Raw genomic sequence first — 18720 nt, 5'->3', positions numbered from 1 at the left:
ATATATCAAGCTACAGTTTGCTCATAATTAAAAATAGAATTGCCTATTTGGACAATTATTATTGCAAAGTATGCATAACTTTATCCACTCATTCTCTTTGAAAAATCACTTAAATATTTGTTTTTTCAGAATAAATATTGTCCACCATTTGTTTAGTTTTCAATAGGCCCAATATATGGACATGTAAATTCATTGGCATTCTGTGTATTTCTGAATTTGCAAGCAAATAGCAAAATCCCCTCTTTCCATAAATCACCTGAGGCAACTAATTACAAACATTAAGATTTTGAGGATGTGTTTTTGATTTAATGCTTTAATATAACAAATCATATTTCATTGAATTTGTAATCACACACTTTAAAGCACAGGTCTCAAACTCGATTCCTGGAGAGCCACAGCTCTCCGCAGTTTTGTTCCAACCCTAATTAAGTTGATCTAACTAATCAAGGTGTTCAAGAGTACTAGAGACTATTAAGCAGGTGTGAGTTGGAGGTGGTTGGAGCTAAACTATGCAGAGCTGCAGCCCTCCAGGAATTGAGTTTAAGACCATTGCTCTAATCGGAGACACCTGGGCTAGCTAATCAAGCTCTTACTAGGCTTTCTAGAAACATATCTGCAGGTGTGTTGAGGCAAGTTGGAGCTAAAATCTGCAGAACATTGGCCCCCCAGGGCCGAGTTTGGACACCCCTGCTCTAAAGTAAAGGTCTAATACTCAGTACTAAGGGCTGCAGCTCTGCACAGATTTGCTCCAACCTTGTTCTAACAAAGCTGATCCTAATCACTGTGTTCAAGAGTAGTCTTAATCACCTCGAATATTTGGATCAGATGAGTCTGATTACAGCTGGAGCAGAACTGTGCAGAGCTGCGGCCCTCCAGGAAATAAGTTTGAGCCCTTTAGTCTAAAGGGTTTTTCAGTTCATAATTATAAGAGAACCAATTTAGCTGCAATATAGATTCCATAAGGAAACTGCTTCTCCAGCAGTTGATAGCACATTGCTAGAAAATATTGTTTACTAAATAGCACTTAAATTAGTTCCCCTGGTTAAAAGCCAAGAACCACTTTAAGTGATATTTATTCATTAATTTTTCTTTGGCTTAGTCCCTTTATTCATTAGGGTTCGCCACAGAGGAACGAACCGCCAACCCATTCAGCATATATTTTACAAAGAGTACTGAGAAACATCCTTACAAACTCCATTACACACATACACCCCGGCCGATTTAGTTTATTCAATTCACCTACAGCGCATGTCTTTGGACTGTGGGGAAACCGGAGCACCCGGAGGAAACCCACGTTAACGCAGGAAGAACATGCATAAACCATAGTGAGTATGGAAGAAAATACATAAATTTATTCATTTTCCTTCGGCTTTGTCCACTTATTCATCAAAGCTCACCACAGAGGAATGAACTGACAACTTACCCAGCATGTTTTACACAGCAGACTGCAACCCAGTGTTGGGAAACACCCATACACACTATACACTATGGACAATTTAGCTTATTCAACTCATCTATAGCGCATGTCTTTGGACTGTGGGGGAAACCGGAGCACCGGGAGGAAACACTTGTAAACATGGGGAGAACATGCAAACTCCAAAATGCCAATTAAGCCAGTGGGGCTTAAACCTGCAACCTTCTTGCTGTGAGGCCACAGTGCTTATACTTTTTTTTTTTTTTTTAAACAGCAGGGTCAAATAAACAGAATCGACTGATGACCAAAGACTAATTTATTAACATTATTGGAGATTATTATTGGGGAAATAGCTGAATAAAAGTATCATGCCTCTACATGAAATGAACAAAAAGGTGCCATTCGTGCGAAAATTTCTGCAGGAAACCATATGATATCTGATTACATTCCATAAACACAGGAGGAGGAAACATTCCTCCCAACTCCTTCCCATGGGTGTTGAGTGATTTTCTGGAACAATGCTGTTTTGAGTATCTCTGTGTTACTGCATGTTTTTTAAAGGTCACAGTGAGTGCAGCGATTAAGAATTTGAGCGTGAACACAGCTGGAAACATGGCCTTTCACAGTTTGTTTCTTTTTATTGCTCCACACAGAAACATGAATGATTCTTGCATTCATCTGCCAAAGCATGACCATGCCTGTATATAGAATTCATTGTATTATTTGTTTACAGAAAAAGAAAATCCCACAGAATTTTTGACCAAGCATTAAAAATAACTTATTCATTTAACTGATGCTGTTTATGAGAGGAAATACTTCAAAATCTTGTCTTTCAATGGACTCAACCCTTTGGGATCAATGAATTTGGCATTGTCCCGCAAGGACATGGTTGCCTGATGAGCCTCATCAAACAGCTCAGCCCCGATCGCTTCTCTGACTCGGTCTTTCCACGCCTTGAGCTTGGGTCTGTTCTCAAACACATCCATACCAGCAGCAAACGGCTGAAACAAACCAAAAACAACAAAAACATCATCAATTATAGATCAGTTGTTAGTTATGGCTAATAACCCCTATAGCTAAGGTTCATCTCAATTAACAACTTAACCAAAATAAGCTCTGTCATCATTGACCCACGGTCCTACCTTTACAAATACACTGTAAAAAATTATAGTCCCAATTAGTTATGGCAACTTAATAATTTATGTTACGTTAGCTTATCTAGATTGAATGTGTTAAAAAAAAAATCAGCAGAAGAGAGAGTCAGCTGAACTCATATATTAGTCAACACAACTTCTTAAAACAAATGGGTCCCTATCATACACCCGGCATAATATGGCGCAAGACATGTATGGCAGGATTTGTTGCTATTTTCAGACCAGCGTAACTCTAATTTTCACGTTTTGCACCACATTGTTTAAATAGCAAATCCATTAGCTCCACTTTGTAGACTCATGGGTGTGGTGGTCTACAATAGAGGTGTGTTAAGGCACATTGTTGGCGTGTTGCTATTTTGAATAAGTTAAATAGAAGAGTGTTTTTTTTACCACTCTTCATTATTTTTGTTCATTTATTTTTTTGATAGAAAATAAAACGGAATTTAGAAATAGTTTTAAGTAAATCTTTGCACTTAAAAAACTAAATTAAATATGTAGGTTAATGGATGTCTTCAGTTGAGTGCATACAGCATCGTTTCCCCATCCACAAAAGTAAAGAGTAAAAGTAAAAAGAAAGAGAAAGTAAAGAGGCCAAATGGAAGAGGCTTGTTCTTTATCCTCTTGCTGCAGATGGTCTGTTTAACTGTTTTCTTGCTTGTGAAGCATTCAGTTTTTGCACTTACAAAGTCATCCATGTAAATAGCAAATGTGCCATGGCGTGACACAACTGACTTTTAAAGGGAATGAGAGATAAGACTCTGATAATGCTTAAATAAAAATAAAGCCCACAAGCTTTAAATTGTACAAATATGTGCAAATGAAAATAAATTAATTAATTAAATACATCCACTTTAAATTGTATTTGTTTGCATTTATTAAGTACATGTATGTATTTATTTTTATTTATTGTAATATTTTTACTTAAATTTATATTTGTTTACTTTTAGACGATGACAGATGATGAATGCAGGTTCACAATTTGATTGTGCTGCTTTGGACAGTTTGAGCTGAAAACTAATGATCTATTTCAGTTAACTAAACTTAGACCACACCTATTACAGTTGTATTGTCAAGTCTTGCAACTTTAACCTGAATTTACGTAACTTCAATATTTAAGTGAAGTAAATTTAAAATTTTAAGACAGCACGAACACTTACTTTAAGTTGAAACAATTTACACAATTTTTTTACAGTGTACATAAGAAATTTGTTCTTCCTTGAAACACAAAGGAAGGCATTTTGACACAGGAGAACAAATTTCATTGGTTCACAGGGAATTGTAAATGTACACCATGACATTGAAGAACAAACCTCGTTTTGTCATGGATCAAGCAAGTTAACACACTCTGAATCAGTTTTAAAAAGTTCCACCACAGAATACAAATGTCAGTGTCAAACAGTTTTATATGTAATAGTCACTTATTCAATAGTCACAGCATCAGTCCTGATGATAATTATCACAAATGTATCAATAAAACTTTTTCTTTTTTATATATGAAATGCTAAGCAGAATTTTGGGGGTCTTTTTTTGTTTGCATTGCCACGTTGAAAATGACCACTCACACATACAAAATTTCAAATTATATACATATAAAATAAAATATAAAAAATATCCACTCCAAGCTACATAGTAATAATCTCCTAATTTTAACTCATTTTGGTCTGTAGCCCTTTATAACCAAACCTGATAAAAAGGTGCCAAGTTATTAATGTTTTTAATAGTTAAAACTTGCCAACAGATTTGTCCAAAAATATGAGAAATGGCAACCTATGATCACATACTTTGAAAAAATGAAGACTGTCTCCTTTAACTGATCTATATAAAGAAATTTGTGTAAACAGGTTTAAATATAATCATTAATATTGTTTGAGCCCAAATCTATATAGAAGACCATTGTAAACATGTCAGCTTATTGATTTGTATTATTATGTAGGTATTAATTTATTTGAATTATTTTTTACAATTGATATTGTCTAACTGCAAATGTATACAATACTGTAAAGGGAGTTTTTAGTTTTTTAAATATATTTTTCTTTTATTTACTTATTTCTCTCTTTCTGTTGAAATTTTATTTGTATTTAACTTAAATTTGTTAATTTTTTTCAGCAGCAGAGTTTATGGAAAAATACAACCTTGATTGAACAGAATGCTTTGTTAAAACTTAGACAAATATCAAAAGTAATATATATATATATATATATATATATATATATATATATATATATATATATATATATATATATATAGATATATATAGATATATATATATATATATGTTTTTTTTTTTTAAGGAGAGAATTTTTTCAACACATTTCTAATCATAATAATTTTAATAACTCACAAAGATTTATTTGTCTTTGTCATCATGTTTAGAGTAAATAATATTTGACAAGACACTTCTATACAGCTTAAAGTGACATTTAAAGGCTTAACTAGGTTAATAACTAGGCAGGTTATGGTAATTAGGCAAGTTATTGTATAACAATGTTTTTTTGTAGACTTAATCAAAAAAATCAATACAGGCTAAAGGGGCTAATAATTTTAACCTTAAAATGTTTATTTTTTTTAATTTAAAACTGCTTTTGTTCTAGTTGGAAATAAATAAATAAAACTTTCTCCAGAAGACAAAGATTATCAGACATACTGGAAAAATTCCTTGCTCTGTTAAACATCATTTGGGAGATATTTAAAAAATAAAAATACATTTTAAAGGCTTTCAACATGGACACTTTTGTTAAAAAATTCCTAAATATGTTTGTACATTACTTTTTTTAACCAATCAATACAAATACACATTTTTGACTACATTTATGCTTTTTGCATGCACATAGCCAAAATTCTTTGAATAAACTAATATAAACATGTCTGCAAGGAATGCAATGATTAGTTCATGTGAATGTTATGTTTTTATATCTTTTAGAATGTTTTAAAGCATCAGCATTTGAGTGAACAGACTTTCATTAGAGAGACAAGACTCTTGGATTCAAATGATTTTTTTCGTATTGTTTTGAAAATGACCACGTGTGGGTTTGTAACACTCCGGGGGATAATAAATAATGCTAGAATTTCCATTTTGCTTTGAACAGGTGCTTTAAGCAAATCTAGAGATTTGTATCTCCATGCATACCTGCATGATTTCCACAATAGCAACCAAATCAGCCAATGAGATCTGATCACCAACAATGAACGGTTTGTCTTGCAGAAACTTATCCTGAAAGAGCTGCAGTGCCACATTCAGATTCTCTTCTGCATTCTCCATCTTTTCTTTAGGGACCTCAGCTCCCAGCACTTCTGGAATCAAGATCTACAAAAACATAAGGAAACAAATCAAAATCCATTAATAAATAAGTGTAAACATTCTAAAGTTCAGGTTTCATTCTTAAGCAACTGGAGTTAACCATCTAATAGAGCGCAGTTAAAATCTAAGTGTATTTGCACTTCAATTACCTTAAACCAGATAATCTTAGCTCCATGCATCCGAATGGAAGTGTGCTGCCACGACAGATATTCATTTACTCTAGCTCGCTTCTGCAAGTCCGCTGGAAACCAATGGTCTGGAGTGTGGAATTTGTCAGCCAGGTAGATCATAATCGCGACACTAGAAAGAGGAAGTAATTGCTAATTTACATAAACAGTTTGATAAGATGCGCAAAACAAGCAACAGGTTACTATGAAATCGAAATCCACATGGCGCTGGCAATTATAAAATAAAGCATGGTATTGAACATGTATATTACTGTTATGGTAGTCAAAATAAAGACTCTGATTTGTTAGTTGGACTTGTTTGTTGTGATTGGTCCCCAGCCTACAGCATTTTACTAACAGAAATGTACTCAGTGGTAACTTTTGGAAAATAATAACGATCCTGCACACACCTGTTGTGCTTATGAACACAATGGCCAATAAAGGTATTAAGTCAGCACTGAAAATGCTAATTTTGATACATGCATGCTTTTATTCACTGGTTTCTGTGCAATTCCATGCCAATGTCAACCTTGCCATGAAAAAAAAAAACCAAAATATGGAAACCGTTTCTAAATATTTGATGTAAGAAAGCATTTTACAGTGTTTTATAAAGACTCAAAAATGTCTCTGTCAATGTTTTCAAACTATCATATTTGATTTAACAAAGTCACACAAGTAGCAATTTCACATTGGTCACATCTATAATGGAGAGGGGTGACATTTATAAAAGTTTTTTTTCCTATTAAATGTAAAAATATCAAATAAAAAAAATAATGTTTGTTCTATAATGAGTCAACGTTTATCCTTTTGATTAATGCAGTTTAATTGACAGCATTTCTACAAAGCATGTTGTGTACTGCAAACTTGCGTATTTATTTGGTCACTTCCAAAACGCATGTTTATTTTCCCTCATTTAAAGTACAAAACATGTTAACAGATTGATATTTTTCTCTGCTCCCATAACTCTGTGGTTAGTTGTTTTGAAAATATAAACAGATGTTTCGATATATAATGCTGACGACGACTTTCTCTGTGAATTTATGTTTGGAGTTTTTACTGAAAATGTCACATCTATAACGCTGGAATGGCTCTTCTGCATTCTCATACATTCTCTAAGCGCGTATGCAATTTTTATATTAATTTCAAAGCTTCAGTAAATATCACAAGCTTTTGTGAAAGAAGTTAAAAACACTCAAATAAATGTTTGTCTTAAAATAAAAAATGTCTTCTTTAGCTTAAGTGTATGAAGGCTGGTCAAAGTTGATGTTGCTCAGTTCTGGAACTGGAATTACAGACTGTTTAGAATTGGCCTTTTATGGCAACATTAACTTTTATTTGTTGTGACCTTTGATTTTCATATTGTCACAGCCGTTTTACATTTTTAAAATTGAAGATAATTAAGTTTAATGATTTGGTTAAATTTAAAACAACACAGTTCATGATTAAAGCTAGGAATAAATTACTTCTGAAATGCATACAAAAGTTTTTTTTAAAGAAAAACAAGGGGGATAGAATCTGAGAGAAGTACAAAATCTTAATATCTTAGGTCGTAAATTGAAGGCTAAACTTGCTTGCAAAGTCACTTACCTTTCAGCTAAGCAAAAGTCTCCATCTTTGATTGTTGGGAATTTTCTTAGTGGGTTGATTTTTCCAAATTCTTCACCATATTGATAACCTGAAGGAACATATGCTCATTTTTAAGCAAAACACTGTTAAGATATCAGCTATATGTAAATATTTATTCATATCCCTTCAGCTTAGTACCTTTATTTATCAGGGATCGCCACAGCAGAATGAACCACCAACTTATCCAGCATAAGTTTTACACAGCAGATGCCCTTCCAGCTGCAACCCAGTACTGGGAAACATCCATCCATCCATCACACTCTTTCACACATACACTACGGTCAATTTAGCTAACTCAATTTACTTGTACCACATGTCTATGGAATGTGGGGGAGGATACCCAAGCCAACCGTGGGAGAACATGCAAACTCCACACAGAAAAGCCAACTGAACTGACCCAGCCAGGACTCGAACCAGCGACCTTCCTGCTGTAAGGCAAAAGTGCTAACCACTGAGCAACTGTGTCACCCATAAATATTTTTTTTTCTATAAATTATACATTTTGTGCATTGAGGGTTTAAAAAAATTAAGCAATAATTGTTACATCCAGAATGTACTACTTTTACTTTAGAGAGACCAGAGAGCCTTACGATGCATGATTATTTTTCACTAATGTCACTACGGCTATAAAAGTGTCTCTCTAGGGTTTTGAGTGCATTCTTTTAAGAGACATATTTGAGATATTTTGTTGTGAGTTGGTTTCAGTACAGTCTTATGTCAATATTAAAGGCTGCTTCTTGACGGACAATATGTCTTGATTTGGGATGTTTGTGTACTGAATAATATTTCAAATATAAATAAGAAAAATGTGTACATAAGATGCTAATATTGAGAAAGAAAGAAAGAAAGAAAGAAAGAAAGAAAGAAAGAAAGAAAGAAAGAAAGAAAGAAAGAAAGAAAGAAAGAAAAGTTATTGAGACCGTTGGGCCCCATAGCAAAACTATTGCTTTGGACCCCAAATCACTAAATCCCCCTGTTATACAATCAGACACAACGTAAAAGTTCAAAGACATGACAATCGACGGCACAGTTTGTCAGATAAGTTTTTTTTTCTCACAGAATCAATCTAGTAATACCTTTCTATCAATAAAGGATTACTTGCATAAGTCCAACCACAACGTTCCATGAAACAATAGAAATAAGACAAAAGGGAAACGTATAGCACTGAATTTTAATTCAAGAACCAACATAATGTCTGCAAACACTTCCCCTGGAGATATTTTGATGACGAATGCTGTAAAATAACTTTAAGGCGAACTTCAGGCGGTTTTGCAGAAATCAAACCATACCTTCAAACAGAGAAATCTTCTTGTAGTCGAACTGGATGTTGTTTTTCTTAGCAAAGATGTACACGGAGCGACAGGGCTGGGAAAACAGGTCCAAGTAAATTTCCAGAGTCATGTTTAAAAAGCTTTGGGCTCTGTAGATAAACACGACTCGCTGCAAAAGTGAAATAAAACGACTGTTTGCACTTTAAGTATCGTCTAGTTCCACCCCGCCCCTCTGAACTCTGTTCATGGAAATCCGTGCCAACTGGAGGAAAACTAGTCCATCTCACGGTGAGTGTGTGGATTTATATTTAAAAAGCATACAAAATACTGCTCATATTTAGTGATAATAATTGAAAGTAATGTAATACAATTGCAAGATAAGAAGTGCTTGAACTTTGGGTTATTTTTCCCGTCATTCTTGCTTATACAATTGACGCCATCTATCGGAAATCGAGAGGTATTTCGACCTATTTCTTTGAACAATTACCTCAGCAAAATAAGGTAAAGTTCAAATCAGAGACGCTTGGTCTCAAATACAGTAAATATCATATATAAAATAATGTGTTTGAGTAATAAACTATTCTTTTGACTTGAGGAAGTCTTTGGAAATCTCAGCTGGCAGTAAATAAATATTAATTCTCAAAACCAGTATGACATCTCAGGCCCTTGTCTAGCCTATTAAAAGAGGTGTTTTTCTGTAAAAGTGGACCTTTTATGCAGTTATTCACCTCATTTTTCTATTAAATTATACATTTTAGTGACATTTTAAGAAGCAAATTTTTTTCTGGATCAGCTTGTTAAAAGGTGAAAAATAATTCCTACAAGTTTGTCAAAGTGCTCACCATACTATTTTACAACGAAGTATGCTTTTACAAGTTTGGATCTAAACTGTAAATTAAACCAGTTTTATAAATATTGCTATGAGATTAGAGTTTTAAATAAAAAAGTTGAAGAAAGAAATATGAAAAAAAAAATTTTATACATTTTTTTTTACATTTAAAAATAGGAATCTGGTAAAAATAGTTTTAAAATAAAAACTTGCTAGCCCAATCAACTTTACTCAGTAAGAATTTAGACACTTGAATAATTAAATTTTATAAGTCCTAAAGCCTTTTTCAATCTATAATTTTCACAATATATGATGGCATAGAAGTCAGAAAAATGGATAAATTAGCTCATATAAGGGTCAAACTCCTGACTTTGTCAGTGGTAAGGTGGGTCTTTCGAACCACCCAGACCCCCCTGGCTAAGGACCTGCTTCTCTATTTATCTCTAGAAAATATTGGTTTCTTCCCAAACATATAACACAGAAAACTAAAAGATATTGCCCGGTGTAGCTTTGCATTGACTTGAGTACCTTTCAATAAGAGTCACAAAAACACTTCCTAGGATCTTCTTATTCATTATTCCTTGTCAGTGGATTTTTTTTACCAAAAAATTCAAAATGCAGAATTCCTAGGAATATTCAAGAAATTCATCTCTTCTATGAGCACTTGTAAACTGACCCGTGTAGGCAAATGCTACCAACATCACCCCCCAAAAACTCCCTAAATGAACTACACATTTTATTTAAGAGGATTTTTTATTTTCTATAAACTCAAATAAAAGTCTATCAGTGTAGTTGATGACAGAGATAAAATACATCGTGTTAGTGTGCTACATCAGAGCAAATGTGTTTACAAGTAATATATTTCGCTGAAGATAATGTGCAATCAAACCTCATTCAGACACATACTGTTTTAAGTGATTTAAGATATTATCAGTGGCTTTAGTAAGCTGGCAATAAGATTATTCATGTTTTGATTTAACAGATCCGATTAAAGTGCCACTTCATCAAGAAAAAAATGACATTTGTAAATAAATTAATCTCTCATAGACTGATTTCATCAATATTACTTTCATCATTATCTAAAAACAGACACAGCTAACCCACTATTTGTTCTGATACCAAATGCTAAATGCATTATTTTTAACTTAACAGTAAAACAATTATTGTCAAATCACCAAATGTACTTAAGGAAAAAATAAAGCTTGAGTTAAATGCCAAATACTTTCAATCCTATATGAACACAACTTGCCTATACTGCAATGCATGTTCCACTAAGTGGATCTCAAACAGGAATCATATAAAAAGTATTCACTTCCACGAGGAATGTTGAGTCTTATAGGAAGCTCATTACTGTTCCCTTTTTCCCAATCTGTGATGGCTCCAGAGGGTAAAACAACACCAAAATCCTGAAACAAAACAGATGAGAAAGACAATCAGGGAATTAAACAATAATGCAGACTATAAGTTGACTACATATCACTTTTAAGGGATGATAAGGCAATTTGAAATTGCATTCTCTAGGGCGTTTTCTTTTCTGTAATACAATTACTACATAACCGCTGATTGAAAAGTCATTTGTAAATGTCATTTATTATATTCCATTCTCATTTATTAATCCTCTCCAGTGTACTCATGGGATGGTAAAGTGCCCATTCATCAGACCATGGTCATCAGACGCACACGTAAAGGGATGGTTCACCCAAAATTGAAAAATTACTCAAGTGATACCAAACCTTTGTAAGTTTCTGTTTTCTTTTGAACATAAAAAATAGATTTATTCTGAAGAAACTAAAAACTGGTAACCATTGACATTTATAATAATAAAAAACAAATACTATGGCTACGGGTTTTAAGCTTTCTTCAAAATATCTCCTTTTGTGTTAAAAATAAAAAAATAAAATTGTAACAAATGAAGGGAGATTAAATGACAAAACTCCCAGTATTAGATATACAAACCATTTAAGAGATTCGATAAAAGTTTTAGAGGTATGCCTTTTGTACTGTGAATTTAGACACACTTCTTTTGCCACATGCCATTTTTGCCTACTACATACTATAGCTAACCAATGGCATGCTGGTTTAAAAGGGAGAGGCATACAATTTCAGACCAAAACGAAAACAAAACAGTCACACCCATTCATACAATGTCAATCAAAAATATTTTGATCTTTCTTTCAGAGAATACAATTTTAAATTAAACTCAGAAAAAAGTAAGAGCAATTCCAGGATTACGGAGAAAGTACAGAAACAAGTATGTCAACATTGTATTGAAACATCCGTTGATATTTTCCAAAACAACTAACCAACCACAGAGTTATGGGATCAGAAAAATATAAATCTGTCATTGATCTGTAATTTTTTTAAAATTTTAAATAAGGAAAATAATCATGCATTATGGATGTGACCAAAAAGTCTGCAAGTTTACCGTATACAACGTACTTTGTAGAAACTTAAACTACACAACTCAAAATAAATAATGCTAATCAGAAAGATAAGAGTTGGCTCACTATAGAACACAAATTAATCATTTTATTTGACTTTTTTGCATTTATGAGGAAAAGGCTTTGTTATGAATGTGACAGATGTGAGATTGACACTTTTAAGAATTTTGTAAATCAAATATAATTATTGAAAAACATTGACAGAAACATTAATGAAAAACAGTTTTTCATTAAAACATATTTTAATGAAAACTTTGTTGACTTTTGCATGGAATTGCTATTGTGATGTTAGCACGTAAGCTATACATTTCAGTGTACACAAGTATTTGTATAAGATTTTTGTTTATTTAATGAGGTGACATGTTATGCAACTAACGCATTAATGATGTCAACACACATTAATGATGTGTTTAACTCTGTTTTCATGCATTTTTGTATCAATTTACCGGTCATCGCTCAGCCCAAATTCTCCTTGCAGGAACTGGAAGATCTTAGCACTATGCTGCTTATTTTTCTCCGCAGTATCGGTCACTCCAATGGCCGACACGGTCATTAACACACATGGGGAGCTGGACCCCGCAAAAAGCATTGGCAGGTCAGGCTTTACCACCAGATTCATCCTCTGAAGACGTAAGCCAAATCATAAAATACGTTTACATAAAAGTGAAGCAGTCACAACTTCGTATGATCAAGGTCAAGACATTTGAAGTTCAGTTAAAAAAACACCACTGCCCACACAAAACCATAGAAAAAACATTGACATTAACTTTTTCTTGCACAGCTAACGATACAATACTCACGTCTTCCGGCTTCCCCAGTGCTGCAGCCAATGTAGAACATAGTCTTTTCAGAAAGTCTTCTGGAAACTTGCTTGCAGGTAAATTGGTTTCTATATTTATGAACGGCATGATTTCTATCACTGTGCGTTTCTGTCAAAATGTGAGAATGACCTGGCTGCTGCAGCAACAGCCCCTCTTCCTCGTGATACATCGCTCTCTCTGATTGGTTGAAAGATAGAGACGCCTGTTCACCGAACTCTGCGATTGGTCAATGTAGCAAAATCTTGTCACACCTCTTGAGCGTTTAGAGATTGAATAAATGAGATTGAAACAAGAGTCAAACTAAGTTTCAAAGTAGCGTTTCTATAATGGATACCAGATACAATACTTTGATCTATAATGTTTTTGTAAAAGTACAATAAATGCTTATATTTATCTTTACTTCTGAAGGAGAACGATTGTGTAATTCTTGCAAATAGTTTGAATAGCCTTTTTATCAGGCTTTTGTTTAGCAACTCCAATAGAACCTTGTAAATCATAAACATGATCTTATCAAAATCTAGGCATACAATTGTGTAATGTGCCAAAAAAAAAAACACACAAAGCAGCATTACCCCATGTTACACGAGATGCTTAAATAACAAAGCTAGAAATAAGATAACAGCAGCTCTTTAATGTACAACCTCATTTACATGATCACACATTCAAAAGTATCAGTACATATTTCATAACTATAAACATAAGCAGACATTCACTGCAGTAATATTCAGGACCTGTAGTTTATTTTTCTAGTTGTAGTGTCAAGCTCTTCCAATTTCTTCATCACACCAGAGACGTGACACCTGAAGAAACAACATATCTGGTTATTTTAAAAGGCAACATTATGACAAATATATACATTTCTCCTTTTTTGTATATATATATATATTTTCTGTCATGATCTGATTTGGAATTTCTGCGTGTTGCCTGTGTGATTGGCATAGCACCATGCATTTAATGTCCATGTTAACCATACACTTACCACTGGAGAGTTTGCACTGTTTAAGAGCCTCGTTGAAGCCTTCACACAAGCTCAGATCAGCCTGAGTCGTGGCACAGTCCAGAAACTGCCTCACTTCAAAGAGACAAGGACCAGACTGAGAGGGTGGAAGTCGTGATGGCTCCTGAAAAACATTTATAAAATACATACTTGATTGTTACATATTCCTTATTACTAATAAGTTAATACATCAAGAACATTAAACAGACCTCTTTTTACTGGTAAAACTTGACGCTTGATACTGTGTTTTGTCATGAACAGTTGGCTGTTTAAAGATGCTGTAAATACCCATTAATTTTATTCACAATTTTTTTGCTACATTATTGTTATGATTAAATTACTGTGAACAATGAGGATGTTAATCAATGCTATACAAATCCATCAGTCCATGTTAACAATTTAAAAAAATCGTTTAAATAATTGTACTAGAATTCTTGGTGAAAAAGCACACTAATAATAATAATAATAATACACTCCCATAAAACACAGCAAATGACTTCATAGGCAGCAGTGCTTCTTTCCTACAAAATCACAGCTAGAAGAACCGGAAGTGGATGACTGGCATAATAAAGCTTTGTCAGGCTCATCTCTCATTAGTAATTTGCTTTAAAACTCTTCTTTTGCTTATAATGATTCTTTTGTTAGCATTATAGTAAGTTTTGAATACTTGAACTCGTCCATGTATATGATTTCCCATAGAATGTAATGATGACAACCAAGATTCTACACTCAGAAGCTGTTTCCATCTGCATTTTGGATTATCACATAAAAAATGCTTCATGAAAATGCCAAGATACACAAGCATTTTAAAAATGCACATTAAAACAGGATAAACTTTATATTCAATAAGTAAAAATGCGTATAAACTATGATGGAAACAGTTTTTTAGAATACCCTCCAGTATGTGCATTAACAATGTGTAAATGGTGTGTGTGATGGGATGCGAAAATGGACAAACACACAGCTAACCACATTGTTAAACATCCAAAATGTTGTTTTGGTCATTCTGAAATGCCGTAACCATATTAATATTATTAATTACCTCCAAAACTGTCAAGAGCATCTGCGCTCTGTATCTCACGCCTCCAAATGCCACTACACGTTTATTGTGTCAGCATCGTCTTTTGAGGGACAAGCAATTTATTAAACAAGGAATAGACTCAGGGCTTGACTTTAACAGCCATCAAATGCAGGTAGATTTCAGCTGTGGCAGATTAGACAGTCACTTGAAGGTAATTTTTTAAATTGTAGTTTACTTACAGTATAAAGCAGAGTTCAACAATAAGAATTGCCCAATGAGGGGTCAACGTGAGAGGTGACAAAACTAACTGTGTTCGGGTGAGCAAAAGAAACTGTTGAATACCAAATGAGAGGATGTTTGCGAGCACGGAGAGACACAGACAATCCTGACGCACTGACGAGGGCTTCAGTATCAAGGCTGATTTCAGGTTATGTGAAGTGCGCGACTGTTCAAAAGTTTAAAAAATAGTTCCCTGCGCAAAGCATCCGTGCCTGGAAACTTAACTAGTGCAATCGGTTCTCTTTTAAATAGACTAGACAAAAAAATTTTGAGCTTAAATTGTTTTTATTTATGGTGTGGCTAAAGACAAATTTGGTAAATCCTTAGTGTTGAGCCCTGAAAAGTCATCTGAAATAAAAAAAAATTAATTGCAATGCGCCACTATGAAACCACAACCTATTTACTTAATAGGTTGCTCATTGAGCAAGGTCATACACAACACACAAAGGTGAAATGAATGAGGCATACGGAAATAACACAAAATCTAAATCAAGTCATTTTAGCATGCCAAAGTCTAATTATAAGCTTAAAAAATATATTTTCCCAACAACAAAATTGTGGCTAGTAAAAATGGCAAATGGCTGGTAATATTGGAAAACTACAAGCCACACTGGCTGGTGATCAAAAAAGCTAATGTCAAGCTCTGAGATAGACTCATGGGATTGTGATTCATTCTCTACGTAAAACAGTCTAGTCTTGTACCTTCATATTTTTAAATACATTTCTTCAAAATAAATTTGTAATGTTGTGATTAAACTCTACGACTTAAAACATTTTAATGAAGATTTTTAAAAATCATGTATATGAAAAATACTTTGACTCAATGCCACTTAAAGAGTTGTTGGTTACACTCCATGGAAAAAAAATAAAAATATAATATTTCAATAAATATTTTGGGTATGACCTGATATGTGGGTGCTGGTTTGGGTGCCTCTGAACTGCTGCCTCCACTGAAGGCACCTGTGATGGCACTGCCCATCACATGCCCAACAGCTGAACCAACGGCCACTCCGGCCGCTGTGGTGGCCATCTGGGCCATGAGACCTGGCTGCTTAGGCTGAGCCGCAGCAGGGGCCACTGCCATCGGAGGAGGAGCTGCAGGAGCTGGAGCATAGGATGGGGCAGGAGCACTAGGAAGAAAACAGGATAAAATATGTTAAAGAGATTTAAATTTACAGGTCACCATAAAATGACCATTTTCGTTCAAGTGGTTCTAAATTTATGAAGAAAGGAAGATACATTGAATATATATTATGGAAGCCAAGAACTGTTTTTTTCCCCCAACATTCTTCAGTACATTGTTAAGGTAAAGTTTTAGATTTGCACATTTGTTCATTTTTAAATAATGAAAACTTGTGACATGGTCTCTATGTGGTTTATTACAATACTTTGAATTTAGTATTCTAGCTATGACTTCAAAACAACATTAGCACTATTGAATTGACCGTGAACCATGTTGTACTTTGATAATCCTTGGCTGCTAATATAATTCACAGTTAAGAATTTGCAAAGAATATTTTTCTGAAATTATATTATTAAAGAGAAAGTCTGAATGTGCGAATATAAAACCTACTTCACTTCAATTAGCATATCTACCTTTGTATTGTGAAACACTTGAATGAGTAAATGCAGACAGAGTTTAGATTTTAGGTAAACTTTTTCTTTAAGTTTTAAAATATAATGTGCATAAGCTATCTCGGCATATTCACTCACTGTAAAGCACACATACAGAATTTAGCATACCAAGAATATATTTTAAATTAATCTGTATCAATATCACGTGACCCAGAGCTGCTTTTGGCATCTTCAGATGGAAAGGAGATAAAGTCTTAAACCTGGTTTGCGTCACAGGCTATCAAATGACAGACATTTTACACGAATAAACAAATACTGCACACATTTTTACAGTTTTAACTTATGGTAGTTAATAATAAACAAACTTTTCAGTCTGACCTTTCACCTAGTGTTATGGATGTGTGAATAATACCAGAATTCGTTCATTTCTAGCAAAGAAACATGTTGTGTGCTATTTTTCTGTACCCATTCTGTTTTGCTGAACGCAGCTAACGTCAAAATTTACTTCCAAGTTACATTAGCTTTAGCACGCTTGCTTACATCAGAGGTTTATAATACGTTATAAAACTACTGCATCTAAAGATACCTCGCTGGTGCCGGTGAAGGACGACTGCGACTTCCTCTTGCCATTTCAGTAGATTGTAACCACGTTCAGTCCTTTCAGTTATTATTATAACGTCGCAAAACAATCGTGACGGCGGTCAAATCCAGTCTACACACGCACACACAGTACTCTGAATGACAGCCGGTGGACGCAGACGCACGTGTGTTTGACCTTGTGTGGTTACTGTAGACATTGCGCATGCGCGACTTGATGTTCTAGAAAGCCCCGCGAATAATTTGTTATTTCTGAGGTAAATGTTTTATAGAACATTTCCATTGACTCTTAAAGCTATTCATAAGGGTTTCCAAACTACGACAGCTAATATTGTCTTTTCTTTCAGTGATGTGACGCTCAACGTTGAGATTTTATAATATTATATTTTTTTGTAAATGTATAATTTTAAATATGAAAAAACGTTCTACATTTAAACACTAAACAACTGTCACATTATTTAAAGCAGAGATGCCAAAGTAGGAATCAGATTGCCTTTGATTTGGCACACAAACCCATGATGGTTGTCGCGAATACTTTTAACACATAGATCGTCATTTTTAATTTGACGTAACATTATTGTTTGTTTGTTGCGAGCAAATTATGGTTAATATATATATATATATATATATATATATATATATATATATATATATATATATATATATATATGTGTGTGTGTGTGTGTACATAAAAAGGGGTGTGGCTTTGTGGGGGCGTGACTTGAGTCGTAAGGGCGGGGCAAAAATTCTCACCAAAAGTCAAGTGGTGCTCGCTGCAGAGCCATTTGAGGAGAGGTGAGCTCCAGAGAGGGGGAGCTTAAGCTTGAGCTCCACCTTTTTTGCACTTCTTCTGATGTCACTGGGGGTAGGGTTAGGGGTGGGGTTGGTGTACGCATTAAAACAGCTTACAGGAGGAGGAGCGACAGCTCATGCTCCCCCTCTCTGGAGCTCACCTCTCCTCAAATGGCTCTGCAGCGAGGGCAACCCTGCTACCATTGAGTTACACAATGCAGCATTTAGCTCGCTCGTAAACATCGCTGCTGTACTCAGATCATGGCGGCTCTATTAACGCATTCCTTCCAATAGACAACTTTAGGGTAGGTGACATGTATATAGCTATGGGCGCCAACTAGTGTTCATGTCGTATCATGCTCAACTCTTAATACTCTATAACGCACTTTGAAAGTCTTTGCGTGATTTCAGAGAGATATTTAAGCACATATGAAGTAC

The 18720-nt window shown here is 34.3% G+C and overlaps 3 protein-coding genes across 3 annotated transcripts; all 3 read right to left on the bottom strand.

Moving 5' to 3' along the window:
* Window positions 1-1712: 1712 nt before the first annotated feature.
* On the bottom strand, window positions 1713-9078 carry gstt1b (glutathione S-transferase theta 1b). Its single transcript, NM_200584.1, is given in 5 exon segments — window positions 1713-2415; window positions 5696-5872; window positions 6016-6166; window positions 7621-7708; window positions 8949-9078. Coding segments are annotated over 5 exon segments (729 nt in total). The 5' UTR covers window positions 9061-9078; the 3' UTR covers window positions 1713-2214.
* Window positions 9079-10498: 1420 nt separating this feature from the next.
* Window positions 10499-13147, bottom strand: ddt (D-dopachrome tautomerase). The gene is given in 3 exon segments (NM_001002147.1): window positions 10499-11165; window positions 12647-12822; window positions 13001-13147. Coding segments are annotated over 3 exon segments (357 nt in total). The 5' UTR covers window positions 13109-13147; the 3' UTR covers window positions 10499-11092.
* Window positions 13148-13632: 485 nt separating this feature from the next.
* chchd10 (coiled-coil-helix-coiled-coil-helix domain containing 10) lies at window positions 13633-17604 on the bottom strand. Its single transcript, NM_200784.1, is given in 4 exon segments — window positions 13633-13821; window positions 14001-14142; window positions 16223-16448; window positions 17480-17604. Coding segments are annotated over 4 exon segments (432 nt in total). The 5' UTR covers window positions 17524-17604; the 3' UTR covers window positions 13633-13801.
* Window positions 17605-18720: the final 1116 nt, after the last annotated feature.

The sequence above is a fragment of the Danio rerio genome, chromosome 21 (assembly GCF_049306965.1).
Source record: "Danio rerio strain Tuebingen ecotype United States chromosome 21, GRCz12tu, whole genome shotgun sequence".
NCBI classification, from domain to species: domain Eukaryota; kingdom Metazoa; phylum Chordata; class Actinopteri; order Cypriniformes; family Danionidae; genus Danio; species Danio rerio.
The sequence above is the reverse complement of the archived record's forward strand: the minus strand, read 5'-3'. Positions and strand labels throughout refer to the sequence as shown.